General features: G+C 40.1%; 1 protein-coding gene across 7 annotated transcripts in view; it reads right to left on the minus strand.

Moving 5' to 3' along the window:
• The window catches only part of SLC4A7 (solute carrier family 4 member 7), a 107,535-nt gene extending 106,978 nt beyond the window's left edge, over positions 1-557 (minus strand). The window contains exon 1 of one of the 7 annotated variants that reach the window (XM_012786382.2): positions 178-557. In XM_012786382.2, coding sequence (XP_012641836.1) covers positions 178-237 — 60 coding nt within the window. In that variant the 5' untranslated portion in view covers positions 238-557. The remainder of the gene's footprint in view (positions 1-177) is intronic. The other 6 variants (XM_020280664.2, XM_076005845.1, XM_012786394.2 and 3 more) reach the window with 6 other exon arrangements.
• Between the last annotated feature and the right edge of the window lie 14,368 nt (positions 558-14,925).

Here is a 14,925-nt window from a genome sequence, read left to right on the forward strand (position 1 = left end):
GCCCCCGGCAGCCACACAAAGGGGATGGCGAGGCGCGCCGGCGGCCGGGAGCCGGAGGGAAGCGGGGCCTGGGACGAGGTGGCAGAGACGCGACGCCCGCCCGCCGTGCCCCTGCCTTTGTCTGCCTCGCTCCGCGCCCTCCCCCGCCAAGGAGCCCCACCGCCGCGGCGCCCTCACCCTGCTCGTTACCCGCGTGAGTAGCGGTCTCATCTGCTCGCCGGCCCCATCCGCCTCCATGGCCGGCCGGCCAGCCTGTGGCCACCGCTACTGTGCTTCCCCGCGCGGTCTGCCCGCCGCTGCCGCTGCCGCCGAGACCCCGGCGCGCGAGGGGGATCGAACGTGAGACGGTGCGCGGGATGCGCGCTCGCGGCGAGAGCCGGGCGCCGGGCGCGGGAGACGGCGGGGCGCGCGTGTGCGCGCTGCGGCCGCTGCCTGGCTCTCGCGGGGGAGCGAGGCCGCGGCGTGGAACATGGAGCGAGAACTGAGCGAGCGCGAGGACCGAGCCGGGAGAAGGCAGCCGCGTAGGAGGAGGGGCTCGGGGGGCGGCGCCGCAAGCCGTGACGCGCGCACCGCCGGGGTCCCGCCCCGACACGCCCCTCGCACCGCCCCCTCGGGTCACGCCCCCTGCCAGTTTGGCACCACCAGGCTCCTCCGCGCCCGCGGCCCCGCCGGGAGGCCACCCGGAGATGGGGCGGGAGGGAGGCGGGACGGACACTTCTCCCAGCCAATTGGCGGCTCGAAGGGTTTCGCACCCTCCACCTCCTCAGGAGGCCCCGCCCCTCTTTGTAAAAGCTTAATTGACCCCGGATGAGACAAATTCGTTTTTCGCGTCAGAAGCTCCCTTGACGTTCGGAAGTGGGGTTGGGCGTCACCACATCCCTTGGCCCCTAGGGACGCCACCCCTTTCCTCCAGCCCCTAAAGAGAACTGAGGTCACCTCACGAGAACCTCCAAAGGAATTAACAGGTCTTCACTACTCCTGCAAGTTTCTTTTCCCTCAGCCCAGTAGCCGTGAATCCAAACTCAGGGACTCTGAAAGAGGGAGTACAGCTGCCCAGGTGTCGTCGTGCAATTGCCCCGCTGGCCGGGCACCACAACAGTTCCCACGCTTCTGAGTCCGCCCTATAGGGCGTCTCTCAAATATCTGTACCTGTAATTGGGGATGATGTTCATGCCTGCCACTCAGGGTCACTGAAGCATTAAGTGGATTTCTATCCATAAAAGTGCCTGGCACGTGCCACACTTACTGTCATTTTTGTTAACAGGGTTCTCTTGAGTGTTTAAGAAAGATCACAAAAGGTTTAGCTGAGAAGAGCTAAATCTGTGCCATGGAAAGAAACACATCTGTATATTTCAGAGGTCTGAAGCTCACATTCTGTCCATTTCCAACAGGGTATTAGTAAATAGTTCTTTGTTAACTATTCTCTATGACTCATTCCTTTCTTGGGCCCTCATCCCCTTTTGTCCTAAATTTCCTAGAGTCACCTCTAGGCTGTTCCTGCACTTGTACAAAAGCAGATGTGTCTCTATTCATAACAGCTGACCATATAAAGAGGCCTACGATTAGACACTGACATTCTGCAAACGTTCTCTAATCCTCACAATACTATAAAATGTGTTGTGTCCCCATTTTACAGATGAGGAAGCTGAGGGTCACTGAGATAACTGACTTTAGGTTCTAGTGAGTGGAACTGCTCTTTCTGTCCCACCATCCTAATGCCTCATTAAAGTAAAGAAAAGAGAAAAAAAAATGAAATAAAAATGAAAAGGAGGAATATGGAGGAAGAGGGGAAATGGGGTATAAAGCCTCCTGGTTGAAGGCATCAATCACTTGTGCCCATACCATCATTCTCTAATTTGATGTTATATTGAAGAATTTGTTCTGGGCTCTCTTATAATACAGTCCCCTCCCATGAAACTGTAATAAGTGTATACAGAACACCTTTCATTCCCTTTTCATTACTTTATTTTCCTACATAACACTCATCCCCTTATAACAGTCTGTATATTTTTTTATGTTCATTGTCTGTCTACACACACAAAGACTAATGTGTGTTCCATATAAGCTTCATGTGGCAGTGATTGTTTTTTTGTATGTTTTGTTTGCTGTTATCTCCCTGTACCTACAAGAGTGCTTGGCCCCTATAAATGCTCAGTATATGTGTTAATTGAATGAATGAATGAATAAATGAATGAGTGGGGCAAAATATCTGTTATTCTTAAGACCTAAGAGCATCATGGGTGACAGCTGAGGATGTAGCCAAAGTAGTAACAAGGCCAAAGTAGGAGCCAAGACCCTTGGTATCAGAGATGAATGTGCTAACCAGTCAACTTCAAGAAGGGCTTAAAAATACATGCTTGGCAGACTTTGCTAAACAATGAGTTTCTCTTCATCCATCTTGTGAAAAGAAAAAAAATGAACTACTGGCTTATTCAATCCACAAATATTTTTTGAGTGACTTCTATGTTGCCATGCACTTTTTCCACTCCTCACTTCATCTTGATAGAAGAATAATGTAGTGAAGGTCTGAATTATAAAATTTATCACCTTCGGTTGCAGCCAAAGTTCATTCTGAGATGATGATGAAATGAATAAGGAAGATAATGCATCAAAATTGCTTCCATGCAAATGGACATGACTATCAAGTGTTCCAAGGTGCTGAGAGGCAAATTGTTTCCTTAAGTATTTTAAATATTCATTTGAAATGTGGCACAGGGAGACATTGGTTAAACAAAGGTGAATATGAACCTAAATTCATCACTAACAATAAAATGGTAGCTCCTAAAATTAATGAGTTTTAGTTGTATCCTAAATTCAAGACATGCGTGGGTTTCTGGAACAGTAGGTAATCCTAGCAGGGACTTGGATATACCCTGGCAAGATCTCCATCCCAAGGAGTGAACAGTTTTCCTGAGAACAATTCTCTATGAGACAGGGCATATTTTGTAAATTTAGTAATATTTTATCATTTTGAGAAGCCTGAAACCATTCTTAGCCTTTAGCAGAGGATTCTTGGACAATTATGTGTATCTTTATGGCTTTTTCTTGGTCACTGCTGAAATTTAAATGTTTCTAATTATCTGATCCTATAAGGAAAACTAAAATCCTTGGAATGGTGTTTTTGAGAGCACCAGGGCAGCCTCACTGAAGGAAAGACAAAAGGAAAATGAGTTAAACAATCATTGTTTTTTATTTCTGTATCCTATGCATACAGATAGATTTTCAAAAAATAAAGAAAAATTAAAACAAAGACAGACCTAGTCCCCAATATTGTGGATTTCAGAATATAAGACACTGATACATAAACAAATGTCAATGATGCAATGTATGCAGCTCTAATACAGTCCTGGGAACCTCAGTGAAGGAGAATGGGATGAATTCTGCTGGGGGTGGGAGAGGATTGGACTGCCCACTGTCAGAGGAGGATATATTTGAAGGAATTCGTAAAAGCTACAGAGAAATGCAAAAGATTTAAACTAATACATGAATGATGATGGTATATGTGATAAGATATGAAATACATTAGGTCTTTGTCCCAGGTTCCTATCAGAGACCTCCTAAAACCTTTAGAATTTCCTGAGTGATAGCAATGTCTTTTGTTATTAAAAAATAACCTCTTTCAAAACTCCTGAGTTTATGCTAATAAAGTTACTTATGGTGGGACCCCTAGAAAACCCATTCACCAAAAAGACCCAAATGGATTACAGGGGGCTCCACCTACCGACCTATGGGAAGGGAGCAGTAGGCTGGGATTAAGCTCCATAAAAATTCTTGGACAAGATTTGATGAGCTTCTTGATTGTTAAACATGTAGAGGTGGCTGGAGAAGGCATGAAAGCTCAACACACCCCCAAACCTTGCCCTTTTCATCTCTTTGTCTAACTGTACATCTTCACCTTTTGTAATATCCTTTCTAATAAACTGGTAAATGTGTTTCCCTGAGTTATGTGAGCCGTCCTGACAAATTATCTGACCTAAGGAGGGGGTTGTGAGAACCTCGGTTTGTAGCTTGGCAGTACGAAGTGTCATGTGACAACCACTACTTGTCATTGATGTCGGAAGTGGGAGCAGTCTTGTGGGACTGAGCCCTCAACCTGTAGGATCTGACACTGTCTCCAGGTAATGTCAGAAACTAATTCAATTACAGGATGCTCAGTTGGTGTCCAACAGAGATTGCTTGGTGTGTGGGGGAAGAAAAACCCACATATCTGGTCACAGAACTGTTCTGTCTTGAGTGTGAAAGTAGAGAGAAAAAAACTCTTCATCAAATAAATAGGAAGGGGAGAAGGGAGGGCATTACAGGCAGAGATAACAGCAAGATCAACAACGTGGATCTGAAGAGGAGGGGAGATAGCCCCAGGTGAAGCCCTGGCCTTGCAGGAGGCAGACTACTCAGGGCTCATTCTGTGCTAGTTGTGTCTTTAGGCAAGTTACCTCACCTTGCCAGCCTCCTTTGTAAAGCAGTTTTGGGAATGGTAGGTGTTCCCCTCCTCATAGGATTGCAATAAATATTAAATGAGAGCATCAAGCCCACCTACATATAAGAAACACTCAATAACTGTTTCTTATTATAATCTGATTGGGAAACAAAGAGGTGGGAGAAGGGTCGGCACAGGTTCATATAAGGGAAAAGGCCTTATATACCAGACTCCTGAGCTTTCATTCCCATTAACATGAAAACTCTTCAAGCACAGGGACCATATTTCTACCTTGTCACTGAGTACATCCCAGAGTGCTTGGCACAGAATGGGCATCAAAAAATATTGAATGAATGAGTGAATGCTAAAGAAATTGGATTTTTTTTTTAGACAAAATTGCAGACTCACCATCAGAGTTTATTAAGGAGAGAAATGCCATGAAATCTGGTTAGTTTTGTTGTATTTTCTGTTGTTGTTGTTGTTGTTGTTGTTGTTGTTGTTGTTGTTGTTGTTTTTGAGACAGAATCTCACTCTGTTGTCCAGGCTAGTGTGCTGTGGCATCAGCCTAGCTCACAGCAACCTCAAACTCCTGAGCTCAAGCATCTTCCTACCTCGGCCTCTCAAGTAGCTGGGACTACAGGCGCATGCCACTACCCTCGCTCAGGCTGGTCTTGAATACCTGACCTCAAGCGATCTTCGGCCTTGGTTTCCCAGAGTGCTAGGATTACAGACGTGGGCCACTGTGCCCACCGGTTACTCTTAACTGAGATATGCTAAAGTTTAAAAGATTTAGCACACACACACAAAGAAAGTAATCTCATTAATAATCATCTATTGATTATATGTTGAAATGATAATACTTTGGATATATTGGGTTAAATAAACATTAAAATTAATTTCACCTATTTCTTTTGACATATTTTAATGTAACTACTAGAAAATTTAGAATTACTTATGTGGCTTGAATTATATTTCTATTATAGCACTGGGTAACAAAGCATGGATTAAGGCAATAGCAAAAGGAATGGAAAATGTAAGTCAGATATAAGAAATAATTTGGGAGTAAAATTTATAAAATGTAGTGATTTATTAGATATAGAAGCTGCAGAAGGAAAAACCAAAGATGACCTCATGCTCATGGACATGTTAAATTTGAAGTCTTCAGGTCCATCTACCTGGAGATGGATAAACAGGTCTAGAACTGAAAACAGAGCTCTGCACTAAGGTATAAATCCAAGAAATTTGTCTCCACTAAAGCAACAAAATCCAGGCTGGTATACTCCCAGATACTTCGAGAAGCTATCATTACTCAAAGAGTCATCCAAAGAGAGAGAGAAGAATGTAGACCACTAAGATCAAGCTACGTATGACACAGAGTCTGTGCATCATCACCACCATTACTCAAGGCACCTCCTCCTTAATAGGCACACTTTCCCTTCCAGGCTTACAAGCATTTTTGTCTGTTTTCACTTCTAAAAAACTGTGAGTAAAGTGTATGTTCAAGTATGTTCACGGGAACATTTGTGATAGGAAAAAAACTGGCAATCCTCAATATGTTCATCAATAAGAGGGCTTGGTTAAATCTGTTTCAGTACTCCAAATGATGAGATGCAATTCACCATTAAAAAGAATGAATTAGATACATGTGCTGACAAAGGAAGGGTTTCAAAATATATTATTAATTTATTAAGTTACAAAAAAAGAGCAAAGTGAGTCACAGTGGGTGTACTATGATTCTTTTTGTAAATTTAACAAAAGATTAGGCCAGGTGTGGTGGCTCACTCCTGTAACTCTAGCACTTTGGGAGGCTGAGGAAGGAGGATTGCTTGAGGCCTGGAGTTCAAGACCAGCCTCAGCAAGAAGCGGTCAACAGAAAAATTAGCCAGGAATGGTGGTGCATGCCTGTAGTCCTAGCTACTTGGGAGGCTGAGGCAGGAGGATGGTTTGAACCCAGGAGGAGTGTGAAGTTGCAGTAACTATAATGACACCACTACACTCTAACCCAGGGCGACAGAAGGCCCAGCCAGACCTTGTCTCAAAAAAAAAAAAAAAAAAAGATTAGCTATCTAGATATCTATTTACTCTGGAAGTAAGTTAAGAAACTTCTAAGAGAGGATACCATTGGAGAAAATGACGGTACCTATTTTATTGTATTGTTCCTCATAATATTATATTTTAATTATGAGAATAAGTGAGAATTATATGGACAGTAAAAACAAAGGTCATATTTTGTTTTTTTTCATTTTTCCATATTTACAAACATTGAATTTAAATGTTACATATTTTTCAGCATAATGTTGGTGAGTTATACAATGGGATTTGACTTGTCCTTACCCACACATTTTTAGAAATAACCTATTTGTAAGAGTCCTAAATTGGTATTCCAAAAATTTCCTTTTTAGCATATTTCCCAGTATACTGTCTAATCAACAAAGTTGTCACTTAAGTAGAATAGAAACTTTTTATTATCCCAATAATGTAAAATGTCACCTTAACGTGAACTACCAATATAATTTAAGAAAGGTATTTTCTTAGGTTTAATTTTCACAAACAATTGAACTAGTTCTTCCCCATTACTTTACATGTATAGATACAACCTCATTAAATTCAGTAAATGAATGGAAGATGTTAAGGGAAAAAAACATAGTCCCATTCCTGGATATTTACCCAGGAAAATAAAACTTATATTTACATAAAAAACCCTACATATAAATATTTATAGTAACTATTAATAATGGCCCATCTGAAAATAACACAGATGTCCTTCAAGGAGAATTATGAATAAATAAAAGTTATGGATAGAAGAAAGTGAATGCATAAACAAAGTCTGGCATATCCATACAATGGAATGCTACTTTCCAACAAAAAGAAAAACTACTGATATGACAATATAAATGAATCCAAAATTAATTATGCTAAAGTGAAAAAAGGCAGACTCCAAAGAATCATTTTGCCTGATGTCATTTGTATGACATTCTTGAGATATGCAAAACCATATGTACCGTGAGAGGAAAGGACCAAACAAAGAAAAAAACAAAAAGAAAAGAAAAAAGAAATGCAAAACCATAGAGACAGAAAACAAATCACAGGTTGCCAAGGGGTTAGGAGTGGGGATTGGGTATTTTTTTCTTTTTCTTTTGAGACAGGATCACATTCAGTCCCTGGACTAGAGTACAGTGGTGTCATCATAGCTCACTGCAATGTCAAATTCCTGGCCTGGAGCAGTCATCCTACCTCGACCTCCTAAGTAGCTGGGACTACAGGTATGCACCACCATACCTGGCTAATTTTTCTGTTTTTTATAGAGACAGGGGTCTTACTCTTGCTCAGGCTGGTCTTGAACTCCTAGCCTCAAAGAATCCTCCTGCCTCAGCCTTGCAAAGTGCTAGGATTAGAGGTATGAGCCACCATGCCCGACCTAGGATTGGGTATTAAATACAAAAGGGAGTGAAGGAACTTTTAGGGGTGATGGAACTGTTTTATTTCTTGATCATGATGTTAGTTACACAACTGTATATATGCACATGTCAAAACCCATAGTATAATACTATACACAAAAATTGGTGAATTTTACTGTATATAAATAATACCTCAATAAATCTGATTCAAAACAAAAAGCAACATATATAAAATGTATGTATTATATATATATATATATATATATATATACACATTTTACAATGTGGGATTTGTGGATCATTTTTCCATTCACCTACTTTTATATATTCATGATTATACAGTGGTTCTATGTCACTGTGATTTGAAAGATTAGGTCATAGCATCCTTAGTAAAATAATACTTTTAGGGTTTTAATTTGCCCATTTCAATTATTTTGTTTTTTTTACTAATACATACAAAACTATTTGTCTGTTTCTGAATTCTGTTATGCATATATGTATTCAGAAGTAGCTACATTTATCAAAACTGAAGAATGGAAGCACTTATCATGGTCAACTAACACTGTGAGTTAGGAAGGGTTCTGGAACTGACCCCTACACAGGCTAGCACTTAGTTCATTGTTTCTTTTGCAATGCTGACTTTTTCCAAGTCAGTTCAAAGTCATTGATCACCATCTAGCTTGCTCAGGCATCAGGCTCAAATGCTGTAATCTACCATTGAGTAACAGGTGGTGAGTACTAAATGGTGTACATTGGCACTCCAAGATGGGCCAGCAAATTTCTTTTAAAGATTGTTACATGGTTTGATTTAGGCAGTGTTCTCTAAAAGCCACAGTCCATATCCGTCACACCCAGGTACACCTGGGTGTGGCTTATGTTTCAGTTGCTTTTTGAAGTCTGTTCCTCTTAGTACTTGAGCCAGGGGAACATTAGACAAATCCCTGTTGTTCATTTTATATAAATAGAACCATTCTTTGTATATAGCTAAAGTTCAATAAATACCCCTTTTATGAAAATTGACCCTTCGACCACATCCATGACTAGGATTGCAATGAGTTTTGGAGAAGAACTGAAGACGAAATCTAAAATCCCAAGGTCCCATTTTGAGAAGCACAGAAAAAGATACAAAAGACTTCTAAGGGAAAAAAGATAGAGGAAAAGATTTCTTGCCATGGAATCAAACTGCTCAAAACAAAGGGCTATCATGTATTCATTACTTGAATTGATTTGGATCATCTTGGAATAATTCATAATTATCCTATTTTAAGATAACCTAAAATTGGCAAGATAAAGGAGACTTGGGTTCTACGTGAGATTGGGCAAATCAGTTAAAACCTCTGGATTTCATTTCCTCATCTATAAAATGGGAATAATTCAGGCCACAATCTCTTCTCCTCAGTTGTAGAATTCTAAAGCTCTGAAAGACTAATGTTTTTTTGTAACTCATTTGACTGTAAAAATCTAACCAAACAGACATGAGGCTGTTTCTAATCTTTATTCCCTTATTGTGAATATTCGTAGATCTCCTTACAGAAATATTAATCTGTCTGATAACAGGATACTGTCCCCAACCCTGTTGAGAGTGTTTCGTAACATCCGTAACTGGCATTATATCACCTATCTAAAATCTGAAAAGTTCTGGAATCTAAAAATATCTGACCCTAAAAGTTTCAAATAAAGGATCATAAAGCTATAATACTTGTTCTGTTTATTTCAACAATGTTGCAAAGGACAAATAAGATAACAGATAAGAAAATATTTGGCAGACTAAAGGATGCTTTGCCTACTTTAACCATAGGAAGCCCTGGGGATCCAAGTTTCTAGTTTCTCTTATCCAGTGGAGAGGCTCTCTTGCCTGCACTAGAAGCAGTGTCCAACTTCTGCTTGTCCCACAGCTCCTTCTCCTATCCCACACCCATGCCGTCCATCTCCTTAAAGTTTTCTTTTAGAGACAGCTCCCTATGATGGGAAGTTCCTTTCCACCCAGGGCCAGTCTGAGTATCCTTGCTGTTCTGTAGCTTTGCTACACTCAGGCTGGTAGTGAATTGCCAACAGAGAAAAGAGAAATCGAATCAAGTGGGAACTGAAGCCCTGGGGGTTCTTCCAAATGCTCTCTAGGCATCCTGGAGCCTTTTGTAATCTTTACTGCTTGAAGCCAAGTGTACAGGCACAATCTGTACTTTGTGTCTGCATGTGAAATAGTACATGTACTTTCTCTCTCTCTCTCTCTCTCATACACACACACACACACACACACACACACACACAAGCAACACAAGCCCTGGTCTATTCAAATAAATTATGGTTCCTGTCTTATAACAACTGATTCATTTGGTGATAACAGCAAGTTCATCACATGTCAGTGGGCAACCCACATGATAACCCCATTAAATATAATAAGTGAATCCTTATAGCTTGGGATTAACTAGAACTGAGAAGTGGTCAGTTTTTCTTTTATTTATTTTTCTTGAGACATAATTGAAAGTTGAGAGTGAGGAGGGAAAGATGAAATAGATATTTTACAAGGTTTAAAGCATTTTGTCTTTTCTTTTTTGTTTTCCTTTTATTTCATCATATTATGGAGGTACAAATATTGTTAGGGTTACAAATATTTCCCCTGCCCCCCCTCCTTCCCCCCGATGTGTCCAATCCCCCGGTGGTGTGCACCACACATGTTATGAAAACATAACATTTTGTCTTTTCTTAAAGAAAATTAACCAGAAAAAGCACTGAGAATTTGAAAATGTTTTCATTTGAGCAATGGGAGTGTATTCCCTGCAAATGGGAATGTGTTCTCGTATTATCATTTGCCAAAGACTCACTAGCTGTATCTTCCCTTTAAATACCAATTAACAATAGTGCCTATAGTATGATTGGAGTTACAGACCATGGTTTCACCCATAAACTGTCCCCTATATACAAAGATGGCATGAGTGCTCACTATCAGTAACACTTATTCTTCAAGGCTTCAGTGCAATAGCAGAGATGGATTGATGTGGCTCTTTTCATGTCCACCTATGATATTCAGTTATGAATATATGTTGTCAGAGAATATGACATCATGGAATACAATGAAGATTATTGGCACATCCATAAATCACATCCATTTCCCAGGGCTTATTGGTCCCAATGGATCCATCTAGTCATGTATAATTTCTAACTTCTTCCTCTAAAGACACTTCCTGGGCCTAAATTGGTATAATCTTCCTGAAATTTGGCAACATGTATTAACAGTCTCAAAAAAAGAGCTGTTGGTCCGGGTGTGGTGGCTCACATCTGTAATCCTAGCACTCTGGGAGGCCGAAGTGAGAGAATTGATTGAGGTCAGGAATTCGAGACCAACCTGAGCAAGAGCAATAGAAAAAATTAGCTGGGCAACTAAAACAGAAACAAAAAATTAGCCAGGCCTGGTGGTGAGAGTCTATAGTGCCAGCTAGTCATGAGGCTGAGGCAGGAGGATCGCTTGAACCCAGGAGTTTGAGGTTGCTGTGAGCTAGGCTGACACAACCGTTCTCACTCTAGCCTGAGCAACAAAGTGAGACTCTGTCTCAGAAAAAAAAAAAAAAGGTCTTCTTCAACACAGTAATTTCATACTAAGTCTGTCTTGTAAGATGAGTCACAGATATAGATACAGAATTATATACAAAAGAAGTTTATGCTAATGTTAAGTGTGAAGGAAAAAATTAAAAACCAGCTAAAATCATAGCAATGAAAAAATGATAAAGTAAATGCCTGCTTATCCATATGATGGAATATAATGCATTCATTAAAAAGACACTCTAAATTTCATCAAGTTTTATTAAAAGATCTAGATTCAAGCTTGGTATAATATAATCTCAATTATAACTATCTATGAATGATCAACTGAACGTAATATATAAAAAAGTTAACAATAAAATGATTGAAAGAAAATAGACTAAAGTGTTAACAGTTGTTATTCCTGGGTAGTAAGATTACAGGTGATTTTTAAATTTTATTTTCCATAGGTTTCTGAGTTTCGAAAATTTCTACAATGCATAAATTACTTTTTATACCGGGAAAAAAACATAAACATTATTTTAATTATTTTAAGACAAAATAGCCTAAAATACTACTGGAAAATTTTATAACACATTATAATAGGAATATTTCAAAGTTAAATGCCACTTTTTAAAAGCCAAACACATTCATAGTAAATAAAACTAAACAGTTAATTGCAGTGTGAGGATGATCATAACCTGTTAGTAGGGACCACTTCTCCATTTGAGGCCAAGTCAAAAAGCAAATTGGTTAAACTAGAGCCTTTTAGGAGGTCTGTTGAGTATGCCGTGGGGGTCCAAACGAAGAAGGTTTAGTTGTTAGAGTAAATACTCTCAATGGCATCTCTGCTGGGCAAGGAAAACAAAAGGAATATTTCAATGAGGAGAAAGGAAACTGCAGGAGTTTCAGAAAGTCTTATGTTAGGCAACAAAACCCAGTTGGTAGAGTAGTCCATCACCTAGCAACCTAACAGAGGATTTCATAAAGGTGGCATTTAAGTCCATAGGTCATCAGCCATCAGCAAACACAAATTTGAATTGGAAGCGTTCTGCCAATTATTATAATAAATCTTCAGAGACCTTCCAAATAATCCTTCTTTAGAATGAAAGCTTCTAAGATTACTGCCTGGCTGGAAGCTAAAAGTTTTTGTCTTTGTTTTAAATTAGATCAGGTTTCCCAACTGTGCTTGCTTATAAGTAGCATCCGGGGTACTTGTGAAATATATGAATTTCTCTGAACATTATGATTCAGTAGGTCTAGGATGGGCCCAGAGAATCCATAATTTTAACAAAAGCCCTGGATGAGTCTTATGACTAGCTAGTTTTTTGAGAGACATTATTTTAAACTTACATTTTCTTTCTAGCTCTTCTTGCTAGTTGTAATTCCATGCTGTCCTTACCTGTTCTATGGCTTATTTAGTGTCTGCCCCACCATCAAACGGTAAGTTCCATGAAAGCAGAGATGATGTCTATTCATTGCTGTACCCCAAAGAATCAATATGGTATCTAGCACATATCTGCATATAAATTTGATATAGAGTATGTAATATTGTGATATAAGAAGAAATATGTATTTGGACCCTGCCCCTAATTCTTGGCACAGAGCTCCTAAAACCCTGAGTGATAGGGGTGTTAGATTTTATTCTAATATTTAGTCTTTGATCCCAATTCCCGACACAGAGCTACTAACCCCTTGGAATTTCCTGGGTTATAGGAATAACTTTTGTTCTAATGAGGTGACTCTGGTTGTGCTCCTGGATGGGGACTGGTCATAGGTAGGACCAAGCCATGATTCGAAGCGTGAAACTTCCGTCCTCCTCTCTCATTCCCCAGAGAGGGGAGAGGGGCTGGAAATGGACTTAATAATCAATCATGGCGAAAGGGTGGCACACTCCAGCTCCACAGGGACAGAAGCTCTGTGCTAGGGGACCTTCCAGACCTCACCCTATGTTTCTCTTGATCTGGCTGCTTGTCTATATTCTTTACCATATCTTTTATTAACATAATAAACGAGTAAATATAAGTGTTTCCCTGAGTTCTGTGAGCCACTGTAGCAAATTAATCGATCTGAGAAGAGGATTGTGGGAACCTCCAGCTTGTAAGCAAGTGAGACAGAAGTTGAGAGTAACCTGAGAACCTACTGTTTGCAATTGGTGCATTGAATGTGGGACAATCTTGAGGAATTGTGGGAATTGGTACTGACCCTGGTTAGTGTTAGAATTTTAGGCCAGGCACGGTGGCTCACATCTGTAATCCTAGCACTCTGGGAGGCCAAGGCAGGCGGATTGCGATTGCTCGAGGTCAGGAGTTCAAAATCAGCCTGAGCAAGAGCGAGACCCTGTCTCTACTATAAAAATAGAAAGAAATTAATTGGCCAACTAATATATATATAGAAAAAAAAATTAGCCAGGCATGGTGGCGCATGCCTGTAGTCCCAGCTACTTGGGAGGCTGACAGCAGGATCGCTTGAGCCCAGGAGTTTGAGGTTGCTGTGAGCTAGGCTGATGCTTCGGCACTCACTCTAGCCTGGGCAACAAAGCGAGACTCTGTCTCAAAAAAACAAAAAAAAAAAAAAAAAAGAATTTAATTGACTTGTAGGACACCCAGCTAGCGTCCACTGGAGAACTGCTTGGTGTATGGGAAAAACCCCACACATATCTGGGTATCCACAGTGAAGTATTGTGTTGAATGTAAGAGGATAGAAGATTCCTTTATAGTGTCGATTATAACTATCTAGAAATGATCAACTGAAGGTAATACATGAAAAAAAGTTAACAATAAAATGAAAGGAAATAGACTAAAATACTAATAATTAACACATTTCTAGACTCAATCAATCAGTGAATCAAAATTTCTTTTATTGTATTGTTATAAAAGCCCAGTTTAAGTGTGGATCATCCTCAGGATTGTAAGAAAAAACTGGCCCCTGGAAAACACAATGTGAATGTAGAACACCTTGTTCTCAGGCAGGGAACTTTTGTTATCTTAAGGAGAAGGGCCATGCAAAACTGGATGAGAATTACAAAAGAGGACATGCTAACTGCCAGGTGCTTTAAGACGTCAACTTCAGAGAAAACATATCCTGTCTATATCTACTTATCTATCTGTTACTTAGGCAAGAATAATGCATGCTGATCTGATATGAAAAAAATAAGTAAATAAAGGGCTTAACTTCCTGGCTCCTTTGAGGCCAGTGCTGAAGGAAGGAATTGCCAAGCAGGTTAGGGGCCAGTATAACTGGATAGGGTTCCAGTTTCTCCTAATATTTAGGCTCACCAAAAACTATAAGGACAAATAATGTATTAGAAATCTAGGGCCTGCAAAACCTTCAAAAAACCTGTCTCTGGTGTTTTAAATGATTAAGTTAGAGATAGCTACAGAATATTAGCTGGTTGAAATATGGCATTTGTGTAGGTACATAAGCCTACTGAGGAGTCATGGTAAACCTCTGCATACATAGGCACCGAAGAGGTGTTCAATATTAGGTTATTAAGTATGAAATGTCCGATCCCCTTAAGTACTTAAGTTTGACAGTTGATATCTCTGATATTTCACTTTGACACTTCTTGTCTGATTTTTATTATGAAGGCAC

The sequence above is a fragment of the Microcebus murinus genome, chromosome 1 (genome assembly GCF_040939455.1).
Source record: "Microcebus murinus isolate Inina chromosome 1, M.murinus_Inina_mat1.0, whole genome shotgun sequence".
Lineage (NCBI taxonomy): Eukaryota > Metazoa > Chordata > Mammalia > Primates > Cheirogaleidae > Microcebus > Microcebus murinus.